At 46.5% G+C, this 25,089-nt stretch overlaps 1 protein-coding gene across 1 annotated transcript; it reads right to left on the bottom strand.

Annotated features, from left to right (window-relative positions):
* Positions 1 to 10,316: 10,316 nt before the first annotated feature.
* LOC146053723 (nicotinamide N-methyltransferase-like) lies at positions 10,317 to 23,122 on the bottom strand. Its single transcript, XM_083168011.1, has 5 exons — positions 23,067 to 23,122; positions 20,336 to 20,431; positions 19,176 to 19,411; positions 12,447 to 12,747; positions 10,317 to 11,608 (listed from the first exon to the last, which is right to left on the bottom strand). The coding sequence occupies exons 1-5, from the start codon at positions 23,120 to 23,122 to the stop codon at positions 11,176 to 11,178; spliced, it is 1,122 nt and encodes a 373-aa protein (XP_083024137.1). The 3' UTR covers positions 10,317 to 11,175.
* Between the last annotated feature and the right edge of the window lie 1,967 nt (positions 23,123 to 25,089).

The raw sequence follows: 25,089 nt of genomic DNA on the forward strand, positions 1-25,089 counted from the left end.
CCTGTGTCCTCTCACCCTGCACCAACCCTATCTAATCCTTCATCCCATGCCCCCTGCACCAACCCCCTCTCACCCTGCTTCCTCCACCCCCTTTCACCAACCCCCTCTCACCCTACATCAACCCCCTCTCACCCTGAGTCTTCTCTCATCCTGTGTCCTCTCACCCTGCATCCTCGGCTTTCCTTCACCAACCCCATCTCACCCAGTATTTTCCCTCACCCTGCACCAACCCCCTCTAACCCTGCATTTTCCTCCCACCCTTGCACCAACCCCCTCTCACTCTGCGTTCTCCACCCCTCTTCACCAACCTCCCCTCACCCGTTATCTTCCCTCACCCTGCACCAACCCGCTTTCACCCTGTGTCCTCTCACCCTCCACCAACCCTATCTAATCCTGCATCCCATGCCCCCCACACCAACCCTATCTCACCCTGTTTTCTCCACCCCCTTTCACAAACCCCCTCTCACCCTACATCAACCCCCTCCCACCCAGTCTTCCCTCATCCTGTGTCCTCTCACCCTGCATCAACACCCTCACCCTGCATCCTCTGCTTCCCTTCACCAACCCCATCTCACCCTGCATCTTCCCTAACCCTGCACCAACCCACTTTCTCCCTGTGTCCTCTCATTCTGCACCAACCCTATCTAATCCTGCATCCCATGCCCCCTGCACCAACCCTCTCTCACCCTGCTTCCTCCACCCCCTTTCACCTGACCCCCTCTCACCCTACATAACCCTCCTCTCACCCTGAGTCTTCCCTCACCCTTCATCCTCTGCTTCCCTTCACCATCCCCATCTCACCCTGCATCTTCCCTAACCCTGCACCAACCCACTTTCACCCTGTGTCCTCTCACCCTGCACCAACCCTATCTAATCCTGCATACCATGCCCCCTGCACCAACCTTCTCTCCCTGCTTCCTCTACCCCCCTTCACCAACCTCCCCTCACCCTGTATCTTCCCTCACTATGCACCAACCCACTTTCACCCTGTATCCTCTCACCCTGCGCCAACCCTATCTAATCCTGCATACCATGCCCCCTGCACCAACCACCTCTCACTCTGCTTCCTCCACCCCCCTTCACCATCCTCCCCTCACCCTGTATCTTCCCTCACCATGCACCAACCCACTTTCACCCTGTGTCCTCTCACCCTGCGCCAACCCTATCTAATCCTGCATCCCATGCATCCTGCACCAACCCTCTCTCACCCTGCTTCCTACGCCCCCCTTTCACCAACCCCCTCTAACCCTACATCAACCCCCTCCCACCCTGATTCTTCCCTTATCCTGTGTCCTCTCACCCTGCATCAACACCCTTATCCTGCATCCTCCGCTTCCCTTCACCAACCCCATCTCACCCTGGATCTTCCCTCACTCTGCACCAACCCACTTTCACCCTGCACCAACCCTATCTAATCCTTCATCCCATGCCCCCTGCACCAACCCTCTCACCCTGCTTCCTCCACCCCCTTTCACAAACCCCCTTTCACCCTACATCAACCCCCTCTCACCCTGAGTCTTCCCTCATCCTGTGTCCTCTCACCCTGCATCCTCGGCTTCCCTTCACCAACCCCATCTCACCCAGCATTTTCCGTCACCCTGCACCAACCCGCCCTAACCCTGCATTTTCCGCCCACCCTTGCACCAACCTCCTCTCACTCTGCATCATCCACCCCCATTCACCAACCTCCCCTCACCCTGCACCAACCCACTTTCACCCTGTGTCCTCTCACCCTGCACCAACCCTATCTAATCCTGCATCCCATGCCCCCTGCACCAACCCTATCTTACCCTGCTTCCTCCACCCCCTTTCACCAACCCCCTCTCACCCTACATCAACCCTCTCCCACCCTGAGTCTTCCTTCATCCTGTGTCCTCTCACCTTGCATCAACACCCTCACCCTGCATACTCTGCTTCCCTTCACCAACCCCATCTCACCCAGCATTTTCCCTCACCCTGTACCAACTCCCTCTAACCCTGCATTTTCTGCCCCCCCTTGCACCAACCCCTTCTAACTCTGCGTCCTTCACCCCCCTTTACCCACCTCCCCTCACCCTGCATCTTCCCTCACCCTGCACCAACCCGCTTTCACCCTGTGTCCTCTCACCCTGCACCAACCCTATCTAATCGTGCATCCCATGCCCCGTGCACCAACACTATCTAACCCTGCTTCCTCCACCCCCTTTCACCAACCCCCTCTCACCCTACATCAACCCCCTCCCACCCTGAGTCTTCCCTCATCCTTTGTCCTCTCACCCTGCATCAACACCCTCATCCTGCATCTTCCGCTTCCCTTCACCAACCCCATCTCACCCTGCATCTTCCCTCACCCTGCACCAACCCACTTTCACCTTGTGTCCTCTCACCCTGCACCAACCCTATCTAATCCTTCATCCCATGCCCCTGCACCAACCCTCTCTCACCCTGCTTCCTCCACCCCCTTTCACCAACCCCCTCTAACCCTACATCAACCCCCTCACCCTGAGTCTTCCCTCATCCTGTGTCCTCTCACCCTGCATCCTCGGCTTCCCTTCACCAACCCCATCTCACCCAGTATTTTCCCTCACCCTGCACCAACCCCCTCTAACCCTGCATTTTCCTCCCACCCTTGCACCAACCCCCTCTCACTCTGCGTTCTCCACCCCTCTTCACCAACCTCCCCTCACCCGGTATCTTCCCTCACCCTGCACCAACCCACTTTCACCCTGTGTCCTCTCACCCTACACTAACCCTATCTAATTCTGCATCCCATGCCCCCCGCACCAACCCTATCTCAACCTGTTTTCTCCACCCCCTTTCACCAACCCCCTCTCACCCTACATCAACCCCCTCCCACCTTGAGTCTTCCCTCATCCTGTGTCTTCTCACCCTGCATCCTCTGCTTCCCTTCACCAACCCCATCTCACCCTGCATCTTCCCTAACCCTGCACCAACCCACTTTCACCCTGTGTCCTCTCACCCTACACCAACCCTATCTAATCCTGCATTCTATGCCCCCTGCACCAACCCTCTTACCCTGCTTCCTCCACCCACTTTCACCCGACCCCCTCTCACCCTACATCAGCCCCCTCTCACCCTGAGTTTTCCCTCATCCTGTGTCCTCTCACCCTGCATCCTCAGCTTCCCTTCACCAACCCCATCTCACCCTGCATCTTCCCTAACCCTGCACCAACCCACTTTCACCCTGTGTCCTCTCATTCTGCACCAACCCTATCTATTCCTGCATCCCATGCCCCCTGCACCAACCCTCTCTCACCCTGCTTCCTCCACCCCCTTTCACCCGACCCCCTCTCACCCTACATCAACCCCCTCTCACCCTGAGTCTTCCCTCACCCTGCATCCTCTGCTTACCTTCACCATCCCCATCTCACCCTGCATCTTCCCTAACCCTGCACCAACCCACTTTCACCCTGTGTCCTCTCACTCTGCACCAACCCTATCTAATCCTGCATACCATGCCCCCTGCACCCACCCTCTCACCCTGCTTCCTCCACCCCATTTCACCCGACCCCCTCTCACCCTACATCAGTCCCCTCTCACCCTGAGTTTTCCCTCATCCTGTGTCCTCTCACCCTGCATCCTCAGCTTCCCTTCACCAACCCCATCTCACCCAGCATTTTCCCTCACCCAGCATTTTCCCTCACCCTGCACCAACCCCCTCTAACCCTGCATTTTCCGCACACCCTTTCACCAACCCCCTCTCACTCTGCTTCCTCCACCCCCCTTCACCAACCTCCCCTCCCCATCCTCTGCTTCCCTTCACCAACCCCATCTCACCCTGCATCTTCCCTAACCCTGCACCAACCCACTTTCACCCTGTGTCCTCTCATTCTGCACCAACCCTTTCTAATCCTGCATCCCATGCCCCCTGCACCAACCCTCTCTCACCCTGCTTCCTCCACCCCCTTTCACCCGACCCCCTCTCACCCTTCACCAATTCTCTCTCACCCTGAGTCTTCCCTCATCCTGTGTCCTCTCACCCTGCATCAACACCCTCACCCTGCATCCTCCCCTTCCCTTCACCAACCCCATACCCCATCTCACCCAGCATTTTCCCTCACCCTGCACCAAACCCCTCTAACCCTGCATTTTCCGCCCACCCTTGCACCAACCCCCTCTAACTCTGTGTCCTCCACCCCCCCCCCCCTTTACCAACCTCCCCTCACCCTGCATCTTCCCTAACCCTGCACCAACCCACTTTCACCCTGTGTCCTCTCACCCTGCATCAACACCCTCACCCTGCATCCTCGGCTTCCCTTCACCGACCCCATCTCACCCAGCATTTTTCCTCACCCAGCACCAACCCCCTCTAACCCTGCATTTTCCGCCCACCCTTGCACCAACCCCCTCTATTATAGTAATACGTATGGATGTTCATATTGGTACTTGTTTCCTAGAACGGCCACAATCGGGGGTAATCGTGTACCTTTACTTAAGGTACACGATTACCCCCGATGGACCCGATTTCCTTTGAAATCAGGTCCATTTTGCCGGCAAAGGCAAAATCGGGTCCATCGCGTCGGTCGGGTGCATTAACATGACACGCGACGCGACCGATGCGATGCTCCCGATTTTGCCATAGGGTTCAATGTTAAAATATTTTTAACATTGTAATCGGGAAAAAAATGTGAAATGGGCCAATATGGCCCATTTCTCATTGTATATGCCGCCCCCCCCCCCCCCCCCCCCATTGTGAACGTCACCCCACGATTGACGGCAACCCGAAGCGTGGCGAGCGTCGGCGGTACGCGTCCTCCGACCTTTTCATACCCCTACTATCCACGTCTGCATGGAGTTGAGAAAATAAAGTGTGGCGAGCGCAGCGAGCCACCGAGCCCGAAGCGTGGCGAGCGCAGCGAGCCCTGCGAGGGGACGCGTATACCTGCGAAGTTATACGCGTGCGCTCGCCACACTTTATATTCTCAACTCCACGCCGACGTAGATAGTAGGGGTATGAAAAGCTTTGGGTTGGCGTCAATCGTGGGGTGCCATTGAGGGGGTTAATATTGGGGTCTGGGGAGACTTTTACATTGAATCCAATGTAAAATCAGGTCCCAGGGACCCTATTCACATTTCAATCAATGTAAAAAATCGGGACCATCGCTTCAGTCGCATCGCTTATGATTTGGTCGCATGCGATCGATGCGATGCGACCGACCCGATTAACATCGGTGTGGCCGTTCTCGGAAAAGTACCTTCATTATTATATGGAGCAGATAGCTATAAATGTTTATGCTTATTATGTTCTCAAATACAGCTGACCAGAAATGTATTAATATGTATCATATATATCTTATGACTAAATATTACCTCAGTTAATAATGACACAACACTACAATGTTTAAATATTGCTAAGTATTATGGGATTTTTCTTTTCAACTGATTGGACCCGGCAGCATTTACAGTGTTTGTGCCAGATATTGCATTGTCATCTGATCAGACTAGGATGTTTCTCTGCATAAATGTACAGTATAAAGATACCTAGTGTTATGATTTTCAGTCATGGGTTTCAGCATATGAGGACTAAATGGCTGCATTCTGGAAAGTCTGATTGTCAAGCTACAGGCAGTAGCTTAGGTAGCTTAATGGCAGTATCTTAGGTAGCTTATAAGGGAGAATATAATAGTGTGTCGAGAGCTGCGACCATCGATGATTCGAAATCATCGATGGTTCATGGCCGATGTCGAATACTTTTGCCATCGATGGGGGAGAACCAGATGGTTTCCCTCCATCGATGGAACAGCAAAACGATGTTTTGCTTTCTTTTTTTTTTTTTTCAAAGTGCCGGGACACGGAGCATAGCTCCGCCCCTTGACACCCACGAAGCCACGCCCCGTGTTTTGATTGGCCCACAGGCCAATTGGTACTTGTGTACTTTAACGGCTCCCATCGCATGCCATAAGTAGCGATGCAATGCGATTTTACCGTGGTTTTATGCATTTTTGGTAAAAATCTGATGCGATGCAATGTCATTTTTCACTGAAATTATGGACATGACTTGAAATCATGTAAAATGCACCCCAAATGTCATTTTTCATACTGTACCACGCCCATTATCAACGCCAACCCGAAGCGTGGCGAGCGGCGGCGGTACGCGTCCTACGACCTTTTCATGGCCCCACTATCCACGTCGGCGTGGAGTTGAGAATAGAAAGTCTGGCGAGCGCAGTGAGCCACCGACCCTGAAGCGTGGCGAGCGGACGCGGATACCTCACAGGTATCAGTGTCCCCTCGTGGGGCTCGGTTTCACTTTCTATTTTCAACTCGTTTTTTTTCGGGCTAGGTTTTCACTTTCTATTTTCAACTCCACGCCGACGTGGATAGTGGGGGTATGAAAAGGTCGTAGGACGCGTACCGCCGCCCCTCGCGGCCTCGCTGTGCTCGCCACGCTTCGGGTTGGCGTTGATAGTGGGGGTGGTACAGTGTGAAAAATGATATTTGGGGTGCATTTTACATGATTTCAACTCATTTCCATAATTTCTGTGAAACATGACATCGCATCGCATCAGATCGCATGTAAAAATATCGATGGTCATCCATTGCATAGTTTAGCACTATCGATGGCCTGTTGCAGAATTGCCATCGATGGCAATGGCAACAATTTCCATCCCTAATTGCAGTGTGCCAGGCAGTAGTATAGATGTAGGGCCACTCCACTGTAGTAGCAGAGGGGAGGATTAGCACATATATGTGTTGGCTCTGGTTTCAGGAAATGAAAGTACAGTACTGTATATCATTGCAGATGCAGCAGAGTGTATATTTATGTAGACACAGGCATACAGTGCATTACTCTACTTACTTACCCTCAGGTAGGAACCAGCCTCAGTTGCTCCCAGCAGTGAGCACAGCTCCTCGTCGCCTGTCTTATCTAGGGGGCGGAGCTACACAGTACCCGACTGGGAGTGAAGGAGACAGTAGCAGTGGACGTTAGCTGACATGCTGGCTGTGTCCAGTACCAGCACAAAGTCTGTAGTTGCCCAGCAGCTGCCTCCACTATCAATTGAGGTCCTTTTCCCCCCAGAAACAGCTTTCTGTTTATGATGGACAGCTGTGGGGGCGCCCTCTAGTGGCAAGCTCCATAGGCAGCTCTGACCCTGTCCCAGCCCCGTCCTCCCTCCCTCTAGCCTGCGATGTCAGGCTGTTACACTCACTCACGCAGCCCCAGCTACTCCAAGCAGCAGCGGGGGCTGCCTTACAGTATCTACGCCACTGGCTATAGTATTTACATGAAGTTTCCCATGACTCATGATTTATTGGGGCATATCTGTAAAGATATCATTAGAATAGAATTATCAATATATCAGCCTCCCAACTTCTTGACTACGCAGAGCCGCGCCCGCAAAGGGGCGTGGTGTATGGTAATGAGGGTGCTGTTTATGCAAATTAGCTGTAGTTGGTCCATGCCCCCATTTTCGCCCTCTGCAAAGCTGAATAGACTCTGTTCGCATGTGCACAGCGTCTATTCACTTCAGGCTGGGGGGACTCCCAACTGCCCCCCCTCACTGCGGGACACTGCCGCCCATGGGCGGAACCATCACAAAAAAAACAGGAAGGTCCCACGAAAAACCGGGACAGTTGGGAGGTATGTATCAGTTTCAAGATGTTTGAGGCCATGTTGATGTTTGTGCAGAGTGTCATTGAATTGTATTATGGTCATGCTCGGAGGTCAGTTTGTGTTGGGATATACTGTCATATGTCTGTATAGGCTCTATACAGCATAAGGGCGGGATGTATTAAAATACATCACCACCCCTCGCCGCCAGACAGCAGCAATGCTAGCACATACATATTAACATATGCAGCTAGCATCCCAGGACGGTGACGGAGGCCCCCCTGCGATACCTGTAATGTGGTCTCCGTCACCTTTCTGGGCACCTCCTCCAGCCCTCATGCCAGGAAGCCTAAGCAGGCTGTCCCCGGGGCGCTTCCTCTTCGCCTCATGCCAGGAAGCCTAAGCAGGCTGTCCCTGGGGTGCTTCCTCCTCCCCATGCAGCTGGAAGGAGGTCCGGCTGCGTTGCTAGGAGTTTACCTTCCTGGGACCTGGAGGAAAGTAAGCCAGGGGGAGGGGGGTTGGTATCTGCAGTGGAGGCAGCGGGTTGTGGCTGGCGGCGATAGAAGAAAACAGGGCATCTGGGTGTTAGTACACTTGAAAATGCGGTATAACCACCAAAAACGGGTGTTTTACCACATTTTCCCCCTTAGTACATCCCGCCCTATGTGTATTATGGTTAGCGGTCAGGGGATGTTGAGGTTGTTGTGTACTATGTCTGTATAGCGAGTAATTGAAGTGTATTATGATACTGTCCATTAGTCCTGTCATCAGTCACATCAAGTTGGGATACAGTACCCTATGATGTATATTATTTTCACTTTCTTAACCCTTTGAGTGTAAAGGGAATATATCAAAATAGGTGTGAAAATTTCTAGCAAATCTTTTATTATATCCTTTGAGTGTCAACATTGCTGTAAGAGATCCTCAAAATATGCCAGCGTCGCTCACAGCTTCCAATAACTATATACAGTAGACTAAGGAGACACTAATGTGGCTGCAGAACATTGAGCAGTTTAGGTGAACGCCAATACCTTTTATTACAGAGCAGAACTTGTTTTTGTTTATTATTTACAAGAAAAAATGCACCCCTACCCATTATACAAAGATTACAGTGATTGCAAATATACTCGGGAATCAACAGTGTGGACTCAAAAATAAAAAGGCGCTGGATTGCCCAGGATACACTAGGACCAATAAGCATGCTGCAACTCCACACTTCAAAGGAAGGGGAGGAGACTGTGATATCCCACAATCCCCTGCTCCATCCGTACAGGATCTGGATCATCCTACTGTGGGGATGTGGGTCTCTTCCACACAGGTAAGCGGTCTGGCAGTCGCTGATAGTGATTGGCTGCCAGACTGCCAGCTCCATTTGGAGGTGGCTTCATATTTGCAAATGGCTCAGTGATGGTTAGCAGAAGCATGCTGTCCACTCTACTTCCATCAGAGAGGGATGGGTTGGCACAATTATGGACCAAATCTAACTATCTGAGATTGGACCAAGGGCGCCTGACAGGAGTTTGTCTTACCCAGCTGCTGCTCTAAAACAGGATAGTCAGTCTTGTATAATATACGAAAATAAAAAATTGAGCAGTGCTAATTGTTTTAAAAAAGACCAGATTTGTGGGTCTATCACAATAATGTATTAATACATACTAAATGAATAAGCCAGCAACATAAAACATTGATTATATGAATCATAAAATTGGGTACTTATATGTTAGTTGGGCGCCCACTAAGCTATTTGTTTAGTTTTCCGCGTCCCCTCGTGGGGCTCGCTACGCTCCCCAAGCTTTGGGCTCGGTGGCTCACCGCTCGCCACACTATATAATATCAACTCCATGCCAACATGGATAGTGGGGGTATGAGCGTAATAACTATAGTGGGTGCCCAACTAACATATAAGTACCTAAAATTGGATTAGCTTATAATAAAAGTTTACTCAAGATTTCTCACCAACCATGTAGATTTTAGAGGTCCATTGAAAACAACATGAGTCCGCAAAGCGAAGATCCAGAAGGAGAACTGATGAAATGCAGGTTTTGCGAGGAGTGGCCCAAGACGGCACAAATAACCAACTCCTACCGCAGATCTTAGCAAAGCGGGATAGTCACCCCAACCTCCTGGTACCATAATGTATTCAGTGCTTGTATCCAAATTGGAAATAAAGAAGGGGGTCCAAATAAAGATAATTGGGTCTGCAATCCAAAGACACTTGGTTGGGAGGATCAGCAGTTTTCTCTTTCCTTATGCGTTTCGCTACACCTGGTTGCTTTATCACCTTTGATGGAGGTGTAGCAAAACGCGTAAGGAGTGGGTTGCAGACCCGATTATCTTTATTTGAACCCCCTTCTTTATTTCCAATATGGATACAAGCACCGAATCCATTATGGTACCAGGAGGTTGGGGACACTATCCCGCTTTACTAAGATCTGCGGTAGGAGTTGATGATTTGGGCCACTCCTCGCAAAACCTGCATTTCATCAGTTCTCCCTCTGGATCATCGCTTTGGGGACTCATGTTGTTTTCAATGGACCTCTAAAATTAGGACTCTCCAGGTCACTAAAACTACATGGTTGGCGAGGACTCTGAGTAAACTTTTATTATAAACTAATCCAATTTTATCATTCATATCATTGATGTTTTATGTTGATGGCTTATTATTTATTTAGTATGTAATAATAAATTACTGTGATAGATCCACCAATTTGGTCTTTTTTAAAACAATTAGCGCTGCTCAATATTTTCTTTTTTTCAGCTGCAGTGGTGGAGGTTTGGGTGGCCGTGATTCATATTGCCATTATGTATGTGTCACTATTGGAGCATTATGTATAAATGGCACTACTGGTGGCATTATGTATAGAGGCACAGGTGGAGGCATTATGTACTGTATAGGTGTCACTACTGGGGTATTATATGTGAGTAGAACTACTGAGGCATTAAGTTTAAGTGGCACTACTGGGGGCATTAGGGCACGTGTATTAAGCAGTGATAAGGGAGGAGAAGTGATCCAGTGGAGAAGTTGTCAATGGCAACCAATCAGCGCTGAAGTAAAATCTATAATTGGCATACTATAAAATTAAATAGAGCAGCTGACTAGTTGGGGGATTATGTATACTTAAAAATATTGTTATAGGAATTTTTATCTGTTTCATGATAAGAGCTATGCAGTACATATATACGCATATGGCTGAGAGATATCGAAGGTAAGAATAGCTAAGGTAGATTAGTAGTAATTGGGAATGTTTTGAATGAATTATCCAGCTAAGGGTCTCTATTCTTAAACTGGCCATACACTTATACAGTTCGGGCCCTTTTCACTTGATTCCGATGGAGCTGGCCAAGAATTTGAGCGAAAGGTGCCAAAACCATATGTTCCTAACCTCCGATTCCAATCCCAGTCCCGTACAAATTGGATCGGATCCGAAGATTGCAAGTGCTACACTCAAGATTTATCGGACATACCATATATTGTATGCTAAAGGGAAGCATACGATATATCGTATGCAGTCCAGCTGCTGAAGAACTCAGCAGGCAGTTGTGAGGATGCATGTGATACCTTACATTAGTGTATGGGGGTCTAGGTATGCAGAATGTTCCCTTTGACAGCAGTGTATGGGGGCCTAGGCATGCTGAAGGTTCCCTTTGAAAGCAGTAAGGACCATCATTTGCTTATAATCCATGAGATCACTTTCTACTTTTCTATCAAGTAACTCACAGGAATCTATTACATATCCTTCATCAGTGAGGGTCTTTCTTACAAAGCTTTCATCATAATTACATGAATGCAGCCTATCATTACCTACAGTGCAATATGTGCAATGTAAACATCCAATGACAATGATGTGTCCCCCAGGTTTCAGCAGCTTTGACATCTTCCTCAGGTTGCTGGTGTACTCCTGTTGGTCCCGACAGGCTGCATCCAGCACCCAGGCTGTGAGCAGACAGTCAGCTTGTGGTAGCACCTCCGGATCCGTCAGGTTTTCTTTGCTGAAGTCAAATTTCACAATGCGATTTATTGTTTCCTTCAACTTTTCTTCCTGTATTTCTTCTTCACTACAAAATTAAATCAATCAGTATCAGTACTATATATTAGAGTGTGTTTTAGTGTCATTGCCACCCTTTCTGGTCCATGCCACAACACAGCTCTTGGAGCTTACACTGCCTCCTCCCTATAGTGTGAACGGACCCGGGTCGCTCAACCCTGATTATTCATTCACACTGCCTAGCAACCAGGGTCCAACCCGGATAAAACCCTTCTTTTAAAACCGGGTCGGATTGCCGGGTTACTGGACCAAGGATTTTTCAAAAGCCCCTTTCACACTGCACAGTTACCCAGGTTGACCGTGTGAAAGGGGTGTAACTGTATGATCTCCATTCAAGTTAAAACTGTTATTTTTTTATTTATTTTTTGGTTATTTATTTATCTATTATATACTTATATGCAGGATCGGACTGGGGCTAAAGCGCAGTTGATCTAACCAAAAATTTTTTGCGTAAATATTATGGGGCATGAAGGGCCAATCGGGGAATGTAGTGATAGGGGCCATTGCTTATGGGTGTGGCCAGTCACTACAGAGACTTAGCGAGTGCATGGACTGTACCTTTTTATTGATTGATAGATATATGTATATTAAATAATTTTAGTGCATGCATTATAATATAACAGATCATTTACAGCAATGTTCTGTAGAGATTATACCATCGTCCTGTGCAGTATAAGGTAACATGTAAAATTCAAGTACACATTCTGGATTCAGATCCCAAGAAATGGAGATGGGCTCCCAGGCATTTTCTCTGTGGGCCAGTAAAATCCTGGTTATACAGGCTGGCGTCGCCATCCCCTGCAAGGAAGAGACCCGCTCCATCTGTATGTTTAGAATTATATATTTACCTGATACCTTGCAGCTGAGTAATCATCTTAGATGCATGAGTCCAATCAAAGGCCCCGGTGCGGGTGTTCACCCATTTGTTGAGTTCCATAATACAGGACTCCCTTAGTTTTAGTATAATAATCTCCTTAAAAAATTCACTGATACCAAAAAGATGATGGACGAAGGATCCAACACTGATGTCAATCAACGTATCTCCTTTAATGCGACCTGCAGGAAGAGATTCACAAAATGAAATGCCACATTCTATAGAGGTAAAGTGAGTTGGTAGTGGTCCATGCTGGGACTTAAAGTTGGAATTGCCTTACTGTGCTGCCCGATTAAAGGACTTTTACTTGCTAAAGCACGCTTCTTTTGATTATATACAGTATAATTAGAAAGGTTTATGAACAATAATATACATTTATCACAAATGTTCTATAAGAAACTAACAGCACCAATATCCACTGTTCATATCTAGCAAAACAATCCAAATCCTCGGTTCCCTTTCTGTTCGCAAATCTTTTAGATTGTCTCCCTCTTCAATGAAAACCTGTATCCACACACTAAATCAATGAGAATAACAAGAGTGCTCCATAGTGCATGAATCCATAGGTAATTTCTGTTGTTCCAACAGCATCAACATGAACACAGGTTTAAAGACAACTCATACCATAAAAGATGGTATAAACCATCCTCTGTATAATACACATGGACATTAGTTCAATATCACAACATGGAGAGAGTGTTGCATAAACCACTTCACGCTAGGCCACACCCCTTACACGTTTCATCATGATGACTTCGTCAGAGGGCTGAACCAGAACTACTCAGAGGCTCATTTTCTAATCCCGCCAGTTTTTCATCTGATTGAAAACACAGAGAATCCAATTATAGCAGGGAAAGAATTTCTTCACATAAAGTCAAGGGTGTAACAGCATGATATTACAACATATAAAAACATACACAATTGTTACAAAGTTATTCGGTACTTGTTTCCTAGAACGGCGCCCACGATTTCCTTCGTATGGGCGCCTAAAAATCTCATCGCATAGCAATAACTGGTACTTGTTTCCTAGCACGGCGCCCATTGCATGGCATTGTGTACCTTATTTAGTGGTGTGCGATGCGATGCTTGTACAAATAACATTGCATAGCATCGCATGCTGCACTCGCCACGCTTCAGGCTCGGTGGCTCGCTGCGCTTGCCACACTATCTAAAATTGACTCCACGCCTACGTGGATAGTGGGGGTATGAAAAGGTCAGAAGACGCGTACCGCGGCCCCTTGCCACGCTTCGGGATGGCGTAGATACTGGGGGTTACATCTCATTGTAAGCACCCATCACATCTCATGGCATGGGTGCTTGTACAATAAAAAATCGCATTGCATCTCATTTGCTGGCATGCGATGTTATGCGATATTTAATTGTACAAGCATCGCATCGCACACCACTAAATAAGGTACACAATGTCATGCGATGGGCGCCGTGCTAGGAAACAAGTACCAGTTATTCTATTGTCATGCAATAAATGCAGTTTAAAACCCTTATCTATCTGATAATTATCAATCTTAACTGTATTAATAAGATCATCAAAATAACATATATCAGATTGGATCTATCATCCCCACATGCCGAATACATGTTATCATTACCTTTGGAGATACTGTAAGTTATATTTGTACTTTTTGAATATAGACATCAAGAGCCGGCATAGATCAACTAGGCAAATGCAAGGGATAATCTAAGCCTAGGGCTGAAAGAGGAAAGACCACTAGCTGACTGCTGCCCAGCTGGTACTCGGCCCCAATGTTAGTGCTTTAGAGTTTGCATTGCTGCTGCTCTGCAAGTCCTTTCCTATGGTGAAGCCATTGACTGAGTCGCCTGTGCAAGATTTCATGGTGGAGCACAGCAAGGAGGCATTCCTGATTTGGCAGTATCATTTTTTACCCCTGCTGCTTCCTCTCCAGCTCTCCCATACTCCTCTTATGTGCGTGTGTGGAGTATCTGTAGGTGAACCTGGACTATGAGCATGCATCAAAGGGTGTGTGTCGGTTGTGCAATGTGTGCCATATGCGTAAGGCATTATGTTTGGCATTGTGTATAAGGGCATTAATAATGTATGGCACATTCATGTGAGAAGCATTGTGTGGCATTGCATATAAGGGCATTGATAATGTGAATCATATATGTAAGGGCATAAAATAATTGTGGCATATGTATAAGGGCATAAATAATGAGTGGCAAAATATGTAAGATTTACTATTTATAAAAGTGCATTAATAATGCTTGGCATATTTGTAAGGGGCATTTACTAAGTGCCATTTTGTGCATAAGGTGCACTACTTTGTTGCATAACATGTAGAAAGGTCGATACGCGGTGGAATAATGTGAATAAAGAGCAATACAGGGTGACATAATATCAATTAGGAGCAATTCGCAATGGCATAATTGAATAAGGGAGACTACTGTAATAGTAACAAGTAAAAGTAACAGGGACATTCTTTTGTGTGATGTAGTGTCAATAAGGGCCATCATGTGATGTAATGTCAAAAGGGAACACATGTCCTGTAACGTAAATAAGGGATACCATCATTTGACAAAACATGAAAAAGGTTGCACTACTGTGTGGCATAATTTGAATTGGGGATATTATTGTATGGTTAAGCCCCTTCCCAGCAAGAACGTCATGCCCCTTATTTGTGGCGCAGTGTTTCTCTTTAAAATATAGGAGGGGATCAATTATCTTGCTGGCACAGGGCACCAAAGTGAGTATTGGTACTTCTGAACGCATATACTGTACCTTATGGCAATGACTCTCTAAACTCCTAAGGATTTGCTGTATATACATTATATTGATACAGGGTTCTCATAACTGCTAAAAATGCAGAAAGTTTGTATATTAACTGTGGTTATACTGTGCAAACCAATGTAAAGTTGTGTAACGGAAGATACAATATTTCCTGAACACACACCTGTTGTTAATGCGCTGTGCAACTTCTCCATAATAAATCCCACTGTCTCATCTAGGAACACACTTTCTGACTCAAAGTAATGTTTAAGGTGGTCCCTGGAATACATCCCATGTAGATGATAATGCTTCAACTTGGGTCTGACTTCCATTCTTGTGTCTTCTGTATCACAGGTTTGGAGTCTCTGATCTATAATCTTTTGTCTTATAGTAAAATGAATGGCTGATCTATTTATATGAAGCAGTAGTTGTTTACTCTCCTTACACAGCTGACCTATAGTTGTTTACTCTGTTACCTATAGTTGGTTACTCTCCTTGCACAGCTGACTATACATTTGTCAATATGTGCAATATCTTATGATTAAATATTTGACATACTCATGTGATAATGTCACATCGCTACTAAGTTGTACATTGCACAAGTATTATTTGGATGTTTCTTATTTTTATGTTTAACCCTGTACACCTCCCCTATTTAAAAAAAAAAAGAAACATTGTGCAGCAAAAAAGGGAGGCATTCGCATTGGGAAGGAGCTTGACAACACAATAGTGCACCCAATTCAATTGACAGCACACAGTAGTGCAACCCTATTGATGTTGTCAAGTGATAATTTCCCCTTTTGATGTTACATCACACAATATTGTCCCTTTTTCACTCTACATCATACAGTAGAGTCCCCTATATTATACTTCTTACTCCTCAGAGTAGTGCCCCTTATTCACATTACACCATGCCATTTGGCTGCTTATTCACATTACACTGCCCCAAATTGCTCCTTTTTCACATAAAGCCACCTCATATTGCTCCTTTTTGACATTACACCACATAGTAGTGCTGTTTCTTTATGTTATGTCACACAGCAGTGCACTATAAAAACATAGTAATGCTCCTTTTAAATGCCAAACATTAATAATGCCCTTTACACATTATGCCCTTCATTATTAATGAGGGACATGAGATACACATTGCTAATACCCTTAGACACAATGCCAAACATGCTGGCGCCGTGAAACTACACAAGTACCATAGGTCAACCACTATAGATTGACACATGAAAATGGTCAACATACTTTAGGTCGGCATGGTTAAAAGGTCGAAACATACAATAGGTCGATGTGGAAAAGGTCTACATAAAGAAAAAAGTTGACATGAGTTTTTTTATCATTTTGTTTCTGTCCACCTATGGTCTGTCAACCAATTATGGTTGACCTATTGATTGTCGATCTTAAAAGTCGGCCGGTATAACCCATACCGGCCAAACATAATGCTCGTTACAAACATACACTGCATTACACAACCAAGCACATCACTAGCATGATCACTAGTCCTCCTCTCTCCATTCTTAGTACTCACCTAGCCCACATACATTCCAGGTTCTTCTGCAGATACTCCACACACACCAGTGAAATAAATACTTTGTGAAATATCAATGCCTGTAGGCGCAATGCAGCCCTGAATAGAGTAATGACTCAAAAGATGCCACCATATCTTCAGACAATAAAGTGCTACAGGAAAAGAGTGAGTAATAATTTACTTCAATGGAGCTTGTGAAAATATAGTCATATACCTAAATAACGTCCCTTAGAGTGTCGGTGAAAATGTTTATTTAGGTTGAATGTACAGTAGTTCCAACGTGTATAACCAGTTGTTTTTTCAAGTGCTTCCCATGAAGAATCTCAATATGAATATTGTGCTCCAATTTGATTCAGTGTGGAGAATGGAAAAAAAAAAAAGTAAAATGAAAAAGTAAAAAATATATTTATGGTCTTCTTTGTGTTTTTATTTCACTGACCTCGCATACCTCACACTGAGGGGCGAGAAATCTCATCAGGGTATCTTTTCTCATGATAACAAACTTTTTCCACGACAACAAAGTTTCAAAAATTTCACTTCAAGCTTCAATCAATGGAGGACCGTACCCCTAAGTCAGGTGTTTTTCAAACATATAATGGTTTCTATTTAGATGTCACAATACTGGGGATTCCCCTGATCCTGGATGTGAAGGTTTAGGAGCTCCAGCATATATGTGGCTGGCGTTATTTTTGAGTGAAGGAAAAAAAACACCTTGTGATTTTTTTTATGAGGACACCCTTTATGATTTAGTGTACCTAACTTACAAAACATGGTCGGTAATACATGTACATAACAGTTTCTTTGGTTTAAAATGCAGCTTGTTAGGGTTATGGGCATACCATTAATCACAATACTACAGCTGCAGCCCATAGAATCCTCGGTTTGTGCATGTTCAGTACCGAGGCCGATACTGCCCATGCACTGGTCCCGGTGCCTGTTATCTGCAGTGTACAGGCAACGAAACCGTGTTTTAGCTTCTATGGGCTGCCGCCGAGCAATCATGGCAGCAAGTAACTACGCAGCTCAGCTTTTCTGATTAGCAGAGAAGCTTTGCAAACCAGCACACCTGCTTCTGATGTATCCCTCTCCCAAGCAGATGCAATGAGTTATCAAACTTCCAAGGATCGAAGGATAGCAAATCCAACCACAACTAAGGGTGTGTAACAACAAAACAATACAAGCAGCACTCAGAGGACTTTGTAGAGGCACAGGAAAGACATCAAGTCACTGCAGTTAGCACTTCCAATAGACGAAAGATAAATGTATCTGAAATGCTTGAATCATTTTGGTATACTACATACATTAATTATTATGATTATGGTACTTGTGTATTATCACGGCGCCCCCGATATTTAGTCGCACGATTTTTCCTCGCATCGCATGCCATACACCCGATGCACAGCGATGCGATGTAAGCCCCCTTTACGATGTTAAATTGTATAAGCACCCTAATGGGTGGTTACAATGTTAAATGCACCCCCACGCCACCCCCCAGTATAAACGTGAACCCGAAGCGTGGCGAGCGCAGCGGTACGCGTCCTTCGACCATTTCATACCCCCACTATCCACGTCGGTGTGGATTTGATTTCATAAAGTGTGGTGAGCGCAGCGAGCCACCGAGCCCGAAGCGTGGCGAGCGGACGCTTATACCTGTGAAGTTATGAGCGGCCCCTTGCGGGGCTCGCTGCGCTCGCCACGCTTCGGGTTCACGTTCATAGTGGGGGTGGCGTGGGGGGTGCATTTAACATTGTAAGCTCCCATTAGGGTGCTTGTACAAGTTATAATCGCATTGCATCGCATTGTATGTCATATTCAATGCCATACAATTTTAACATATGAGATTGTGGAACATTGCGCGATATCGCATCACATACCATCGCATGCCTTATGGTCTGCGATGGGCGCCGTGATACTACACAAGTACCATGATTATTAATAATATTTTGAACTATTTGAAAGATAAGAAAAATAATTAGATATGGCTGCGGGCGATAGCTCAGAATAACTAAAGGTGCCCATACACGCTACAATTATTGTATACAATATCGCATTGCATAGGTTCTACAATGAGATGAGATCTAGTACAAAAAGTATGTGCAGCACATACTTCTTGAGTTGTACGATGAGATGTGTGACGGGAGTGCGCATCTCATCGCACATAACAATTGTACCTTTAGGAAGATCAGTGGTTATTGAGAAGTTTGGATGGAATCATTCAGCCAACGATCACTATTCACAAATCTTGTTCCCTTTGACAGCAGTAAGGACCATCAGATGCTTAGAATCTATGAGATCACTTTCTACTTTCCTGTCAAGTAACTCACAAGAACCTATTACAAATCCTTCATCGGTGTAGGTCTTTCTTACAAAGCTTTCATCATAACTAAGTGCATGCAGCCTATCATTACCAACAGTGTAATATGTACAAAATAGGCATCCAATGACAATGATGTGTCCCCCAGGCTTAATGAGCTTTGACATCTTCCTCAGGTTGCTGGTGTACTCCTCTTGGTCCTGACTAGCCACGTCCAGCACCCAGGCTGTGAGCAGACAGTCAGCTTGTGGTAACACCTCCGAATCCGTGAGATTTTCCTTGCTCAAGTCCCCTTTCACAATGAGCTTTATTGCTTCCTTTAATTTTTCTTCCTGTATTTCTTCTTCACTAAAAAATACAATTAGTCCATTATATAATACAGTAGGTGTTAGTGTCATTGCAGATTTTTGGGTGGGAAGTACCAACCTCTTGCGGTACATCCCACCACACATCGGGGTAAATATACTAAGATGTGAGTTCTATAGAAGACGTGATGTTGCTCATAGCACATTGGTGACTGTTTCTTGTTTTTATATTCCTTTAGTAGGGGTGTGCACCAGGCATTTTTCAAGTCTTGTGTTTTGGTTTTGGATCTGGATCTCCCATCGTGTTTTGTTTCTGGATTGGTTTTGGCAAAACCACTAATTCGGGTTTTGATTTTGGATCTGTATTTTTTTTTAACACATCATAAAAACACCTAAAATTAGCCCAGATATGTAATGACCGCATGATATTGGTGGCGTTGTCAGATATCACAAATCCCCTGGAGAGTCTAAATGAGTAAGCCATTTTGTGATGATTTTCCTCAGTTTCTCAAAGAGGTTCTCAGCGTTGTGCCTCTTAGTGAAACCGGTGATACACAGCATAGCCTGCCTTGGAACGAGCTGGCATTTCAAAGATGCTGATACTGGTGCTGCTGCTGTTGCTGCGGAAGGTGATGCATCTACTCAGTGGGCTGTCAGTCATATAGGGTGAGATTTAATAGGATGAGAGATTCAGAAAGTGAGAGATTTGGGAAGAAATCTCCAGTTTTTTTAAAGCTGCAATCATTTACACTTCAAAATCAAACTGGTTTTGCAGTGTAAATGATTGCTGCTTTAAAAAACTGGAGATTTCTTCCCAAATCTCTCACTTTCTGAATCTCTCATCCTGTTAAATCTCACCCTTTGTCTTTAATTTGCTTTGTATCACTGGTCCACATGTCTGTTGTTAAGTGGACAGTGGGTCAACCACATTTTTCAGGACACTGAGGACACTTTTGCGATGTCGTACTTCGTCTTCATCGCAAACAACTGTTGGACAATCATTTGATGATGAATGACTCCCAGCAGCAGTAGGCGTAGCACTGTAGGATACTCCGGATGAATCCTGGATGGAAGAGGAGTCAGTCATGACAGTGACATAGCCTGTAGGAGTACTACCCATCCTGACTGAGGAGGAAATTGATTAGGAGGGAGTTGGTGGTGTGGATTGCAGGTGCTTGGATACACCAGGAGGCCAACAAATTTAGCTGTCACTGGACTGCTTATGCTCTTAGCCAAACTGTCAGAACTTGAGGGTGACTTATGATGTAAGCGCTGTAGGTGACATAATAGGGAGGATATTCCCAGGTGGTTAACATCCTTACAGCTACTAATTTTACCATCACATAGGTAATGGTGACATAGTTGTTGTCCGGATTAAGGTAGAAATAATTCCAGATACATGAAGTGGATCTTTTGGTCCTCTGCCAAGGCATGTTGATGTCTTTTTTTCTGCCCCATGGACAACAACTGTCTCGCCCAGTGCCTGATATAAACAAGCCACATCACCATCCTACTAGTCAACTTCCTCCTCAGCGCCAGCTACATCAATATCCTGCTTCTGGTTTATTTTAACAGTGACACCTTCAATCTCAACATCAGGAACTGAACTGTGGGTGCTCCTTCCAGCACTTGCAGAGGGCATGCAAATTGTGGAAGGAGCCACCTCTTCCCGTCTAGTGTTGGAAAGGTCAGTCATCGCAACCGCCAACACACTTGGACTCTCCTTGGGGATTTGTGATAGCATTTTAGAGTGCACAGTGTGTTCCTTTGCTTTTACTAGCTTCATTTCTTTCATTTTGCCAGCAGGAGGCGGGTTTTTCATCATCATGTGAAGCTGAACCACTAGACATGAACATAGGCCAGGACCTCATTGACAGGCAGGGGGCGTTCCGGGGTGGACACCTAGCATACCCATAAAAACGATGGTTGCACCCATAAAAATGATGGGCGGGCCCCAGCGAATGAAGGATTTCCCGTGCCTGCTCGGGGTGGGTGGCTGACGTCACATTACGTCAGTGCCCACCCCCAATTCGGAGAAGACTGTGCAGCTAAAATTAAGTCCTGGGCTACTCTTCGGCTGCGTGCAGAGGAAAAGTTATTCGATGGTGACTAACCATCGAATGATTTTTTTCTCTGTGCAAGCGCTTGTGAATGGATGTGTACATATCTGCTGGCAGCATAGCGAGGGGATTCAGCATGGGGGGGGGGTGGTCGTCAAGGCGGCATTTACCTGCTCACTAGGCTTTGAATAAATGCAGCCAAGTGAGCAGGCTTGAATTACCTCCTCTATCTATTCCTGTATGTTGATATTTATTGATCTTTCTGACAGCACAATGGGAAAATAAGTTTCTATAGCAAGGGTGGACAATTATTTCAGCCAGAGGGGCCATATGACACTTCAAGTAAATATTCCTGGGCCGCACTCCAGAGAAGGGGGTTTGGTCACTCAAAAGGGGGCATGTCCACTCAAATGGGGGGGTGTCCCTGAGTGTAGTGTACCACAGCATATACCCATTATACACATTATGCAATACAAAATAAGACCCCCTTATACTTGCCCTCTACACATTATGCCACAAGCAATAAGAAAAAAATCCCATTATGCCACACGGAATAACCCAAAATTCACATGGAATAAGTCAACATTCACATTATGCCACAACGAACGATCCAAAATGCATGTTATACCACCCGGATTGAGCCAAAATTAACATTATGCCACACAGTTTGAGCCAAAATTCACATAATATAATCCAGTAATAATACAAAAAAAGATCCAGTACAATGCTTAATATCTGCTGCAATCCTGTGCCCTACAGAGCATATATAACATTACCTTGTTACCTTGATGTCATACATTTAACCCCTGCGCACTGAGGGCTAGATTCTCTAAGCTTCAAAAGTGATACAATGGAGAGTGATAAACAGCCAGCCAATCAGCTCCTACCTGCCATGTCTGTGTTTAAAAAATGTCAGACAGAAGCTGATTGGCTGGCTGTTTATCACTCTCCATTTTATCACTTTTGAAGCTTAGAGAATCTGGCCCTCTGTCTGCATTCTGACTGAAGGCCAAAAGTATACAGTCAGGAGGAACAAGCCGCAGTCACCAGAAAAGAGGTGCTTTTGAAAATCCCCCTCCCCCCCCCACACACACACATTATTCATATGTAAACAAGGGGGTAGTTAGGGAGTATGGAGGTGGCAGCAATTAGTCTCCTACAACTGGAATAAAAATTGTCAATTATAACTGTGAGTGGCAGAATAAAAGACTCTAACGAAACCTACTAGTTTGCATCACTGGGGCAGCCGGCTGGTATTTCCTGTCAGGCGCTGGGCAGTGTGGGAGCAAAGCCAAGACGCAAAAGTGGAGCGTAACTGGTGTGCCGCTGTGATCCTCTCCCGCGCTGTGGCTCCGCCCCAACACCGCCCAGCGTCTGACATCACAAATGAAATCCCAGCCAGCCTTCCAAGTGACAAGAACAAGGTTTCTTCAGCAGGTCCCATGCTGCAGTGCAATGAACAGGGCAGGCGACGGGGGGTCGAGGGGGAGAAGTGGGACGGGCCCCAGAGATCTGAAGGGCCCCAGAGTTTCCATACCCCGGCACAGCCACTGCCTGTACTAGCTAGCCTGTCAGTGACCCTTGCAGCCCGGCCGTCTTTGTGCACCATCTGTTTGTTGCTGAGTCTGACTGACTCACTGTGTGCCACTGCCGTCTACTGAGTGTGCTTCCTGCAGCTTGGCACTCAGAGCCATCTACTCTGTGTGTGTGCACGGCCTGGGGCCGCAGGCGCATAGCCGTACCCGCCACTGGCACTGTGGCCTCAGTCTCTGGGTCCTGTACTTTTACTGCACATGCGCGGGTCGTCTGTTCCGCACTCTGCGAAAGACCTGCCCTGGCTGCTCGTAGTGCTCAGCATTCTTTTGTGAAAGTGACAGGCAGCAGCAGCCGGAGCCAGTAGGAAGCAGGAGCCAGGCCAGCAGGACTGAGAACGAGAGAAGTCCGCACCTGAAAGCAGGATCTGGAGCAGAGAAAGGTTAAATGAGGCTTATGCAGAAGAGCGTTGTGTGGCTTTGAGATTAGGTGGGGGCCCCAGAAATATCATTGTACAGGGCCCCAAGATTTCTGTTGCCGGCCCTGGCAATGACAACCCGCGTTGGGCCACTTGTCATTGCTACCTGGTGGGGGGCAGCGGGCCAGGCATGATCGGTTCGCGGGCTGCATCCGGTCCGCGGGCCGTATGTTGCCCACCCCTGTTCTATAGGGTAATGCCAGCAGTTTCACTACCCTCTGCTCTAATGCTTGACATTAGCGTGCTTGGTTAATTTTGCAAATGTTGTAAAAAAAACCAGGAAATTTTGTCTTTCCTGCAATTTTCTTCAGTACATACTGCCCTTTCTGCTTTACTTTAATTCTTTTATGGAAAAGAGTTTTTAACACTGCGCTCTGCCTGTGTGGTGTCCTATGCTAAACTCAGGTGCTGCTTTTCCCTAAGGGTATCCCTGTCCCTTATAGTTTACAGTGAGAAAGGTTAGAAATGGGAAAGCGCTATCCTGATGATGTTGAAAAGGCTAAGTGTTGTGGAAAGAAGAAATAGTCGAATACTGAAAGGTAAAATGAAATGGGTATTTTATTAATGGCTAAAAGAAACTATGTGTGAGCCAGACTCTTGTAATAACGACAGGTGGGGGGGGGGGGTTTGCTGCGGGGGATACTGGTCGGCAGTATTGGGTGGTGTTGCAGCCTTGTTACCCTAGGGGTAATGGGTCCCCTTGGTGGGTGTAAGTGGTGTTTCTATACACCTATTAGGGGTCCCCAATTGATGGGAATCTTCCTACACAGGTGTCGCCCGGGGAGAATTCCCAAATGGGTTTTAAGTTAGTCTGTGCTAGACCACTTTAGCTACCGTGGGTCCTGAGCCCAGGACCTACGGCCTCCCCTGATGATCTGTGTGGGAAGTGAGCAGTTAGTATGTGACAGTCTGGCTGGATGAAGTGTGCAGAGAGGTGCCTCAACAGGGCTTCAGGCGATTCCAGCTGGAACCCCCTTACAATCACATAGGTGGATGCCTATGCCCTCTCTGCTTCTACACTTGAAGCAGTGTCCGTGGTGTGTCCTCACCGTGTACCGCTAGCGGCGTCCCACGTAGCAGCGCGTGTGCATATCACTCACGGTTTGCTGGGCGTCTGTGGAGGATGTCAGTCTGGGTTTTTCTCCGTCCGGAGCGGGTCCCAGGACTCTCCTCGCACCCTCTGTGTCAGGATGTCTTCCGGGTCTCAGCTCTCGCGAGACTACGGGTGTGTGATGTTTGTGCAGCGCCTGCTGCTGGATCTGTGGATCTTTGATTCTTCCTGCGGGAAAACAGTTGAAATAAGTCTGTTGGTGCTGCGTGGAAGTCCTAGTCCTGTGTAAGCGACGCGTTTTTAGCCTCAGAAGGCCTTTTTCAAGCTTAAGGATCATCTGACCATGAAGTTCATTTATGCTTGGTCTATTCATTTCATTGGTTAACACATAGGTTTAAAACCTTACCAATCAAATTCAATGTATCTGTATCATGCAGTACCCTCCTATAAAAGTACACAACTACACATAGCGTAACCTACAGATAGATTATAGACAGAATCAATACAGATCTACACAATGATTTACAAAGACCCGTTTTTTGATTGACAGAATGCCAGCACCTCCCACCCATTCCGTCAACCAGTAACATATCTACACC

This window comes from Crinia signifera, unplaced genomic scaffold (assembly GCF_055691185.1).
Source record: "Crinia signifera unplaced genomic scaffold, ASM5569118v1 HAP2_SCAFFOLD_184, whole genome shotgun sequence".
Classification (NCBI taxonomy): Eukaryota; Metazoa; Chordata; class Amphibia; order Anura; family Myobatrachidae; genus Crinia; species Crinia signifera.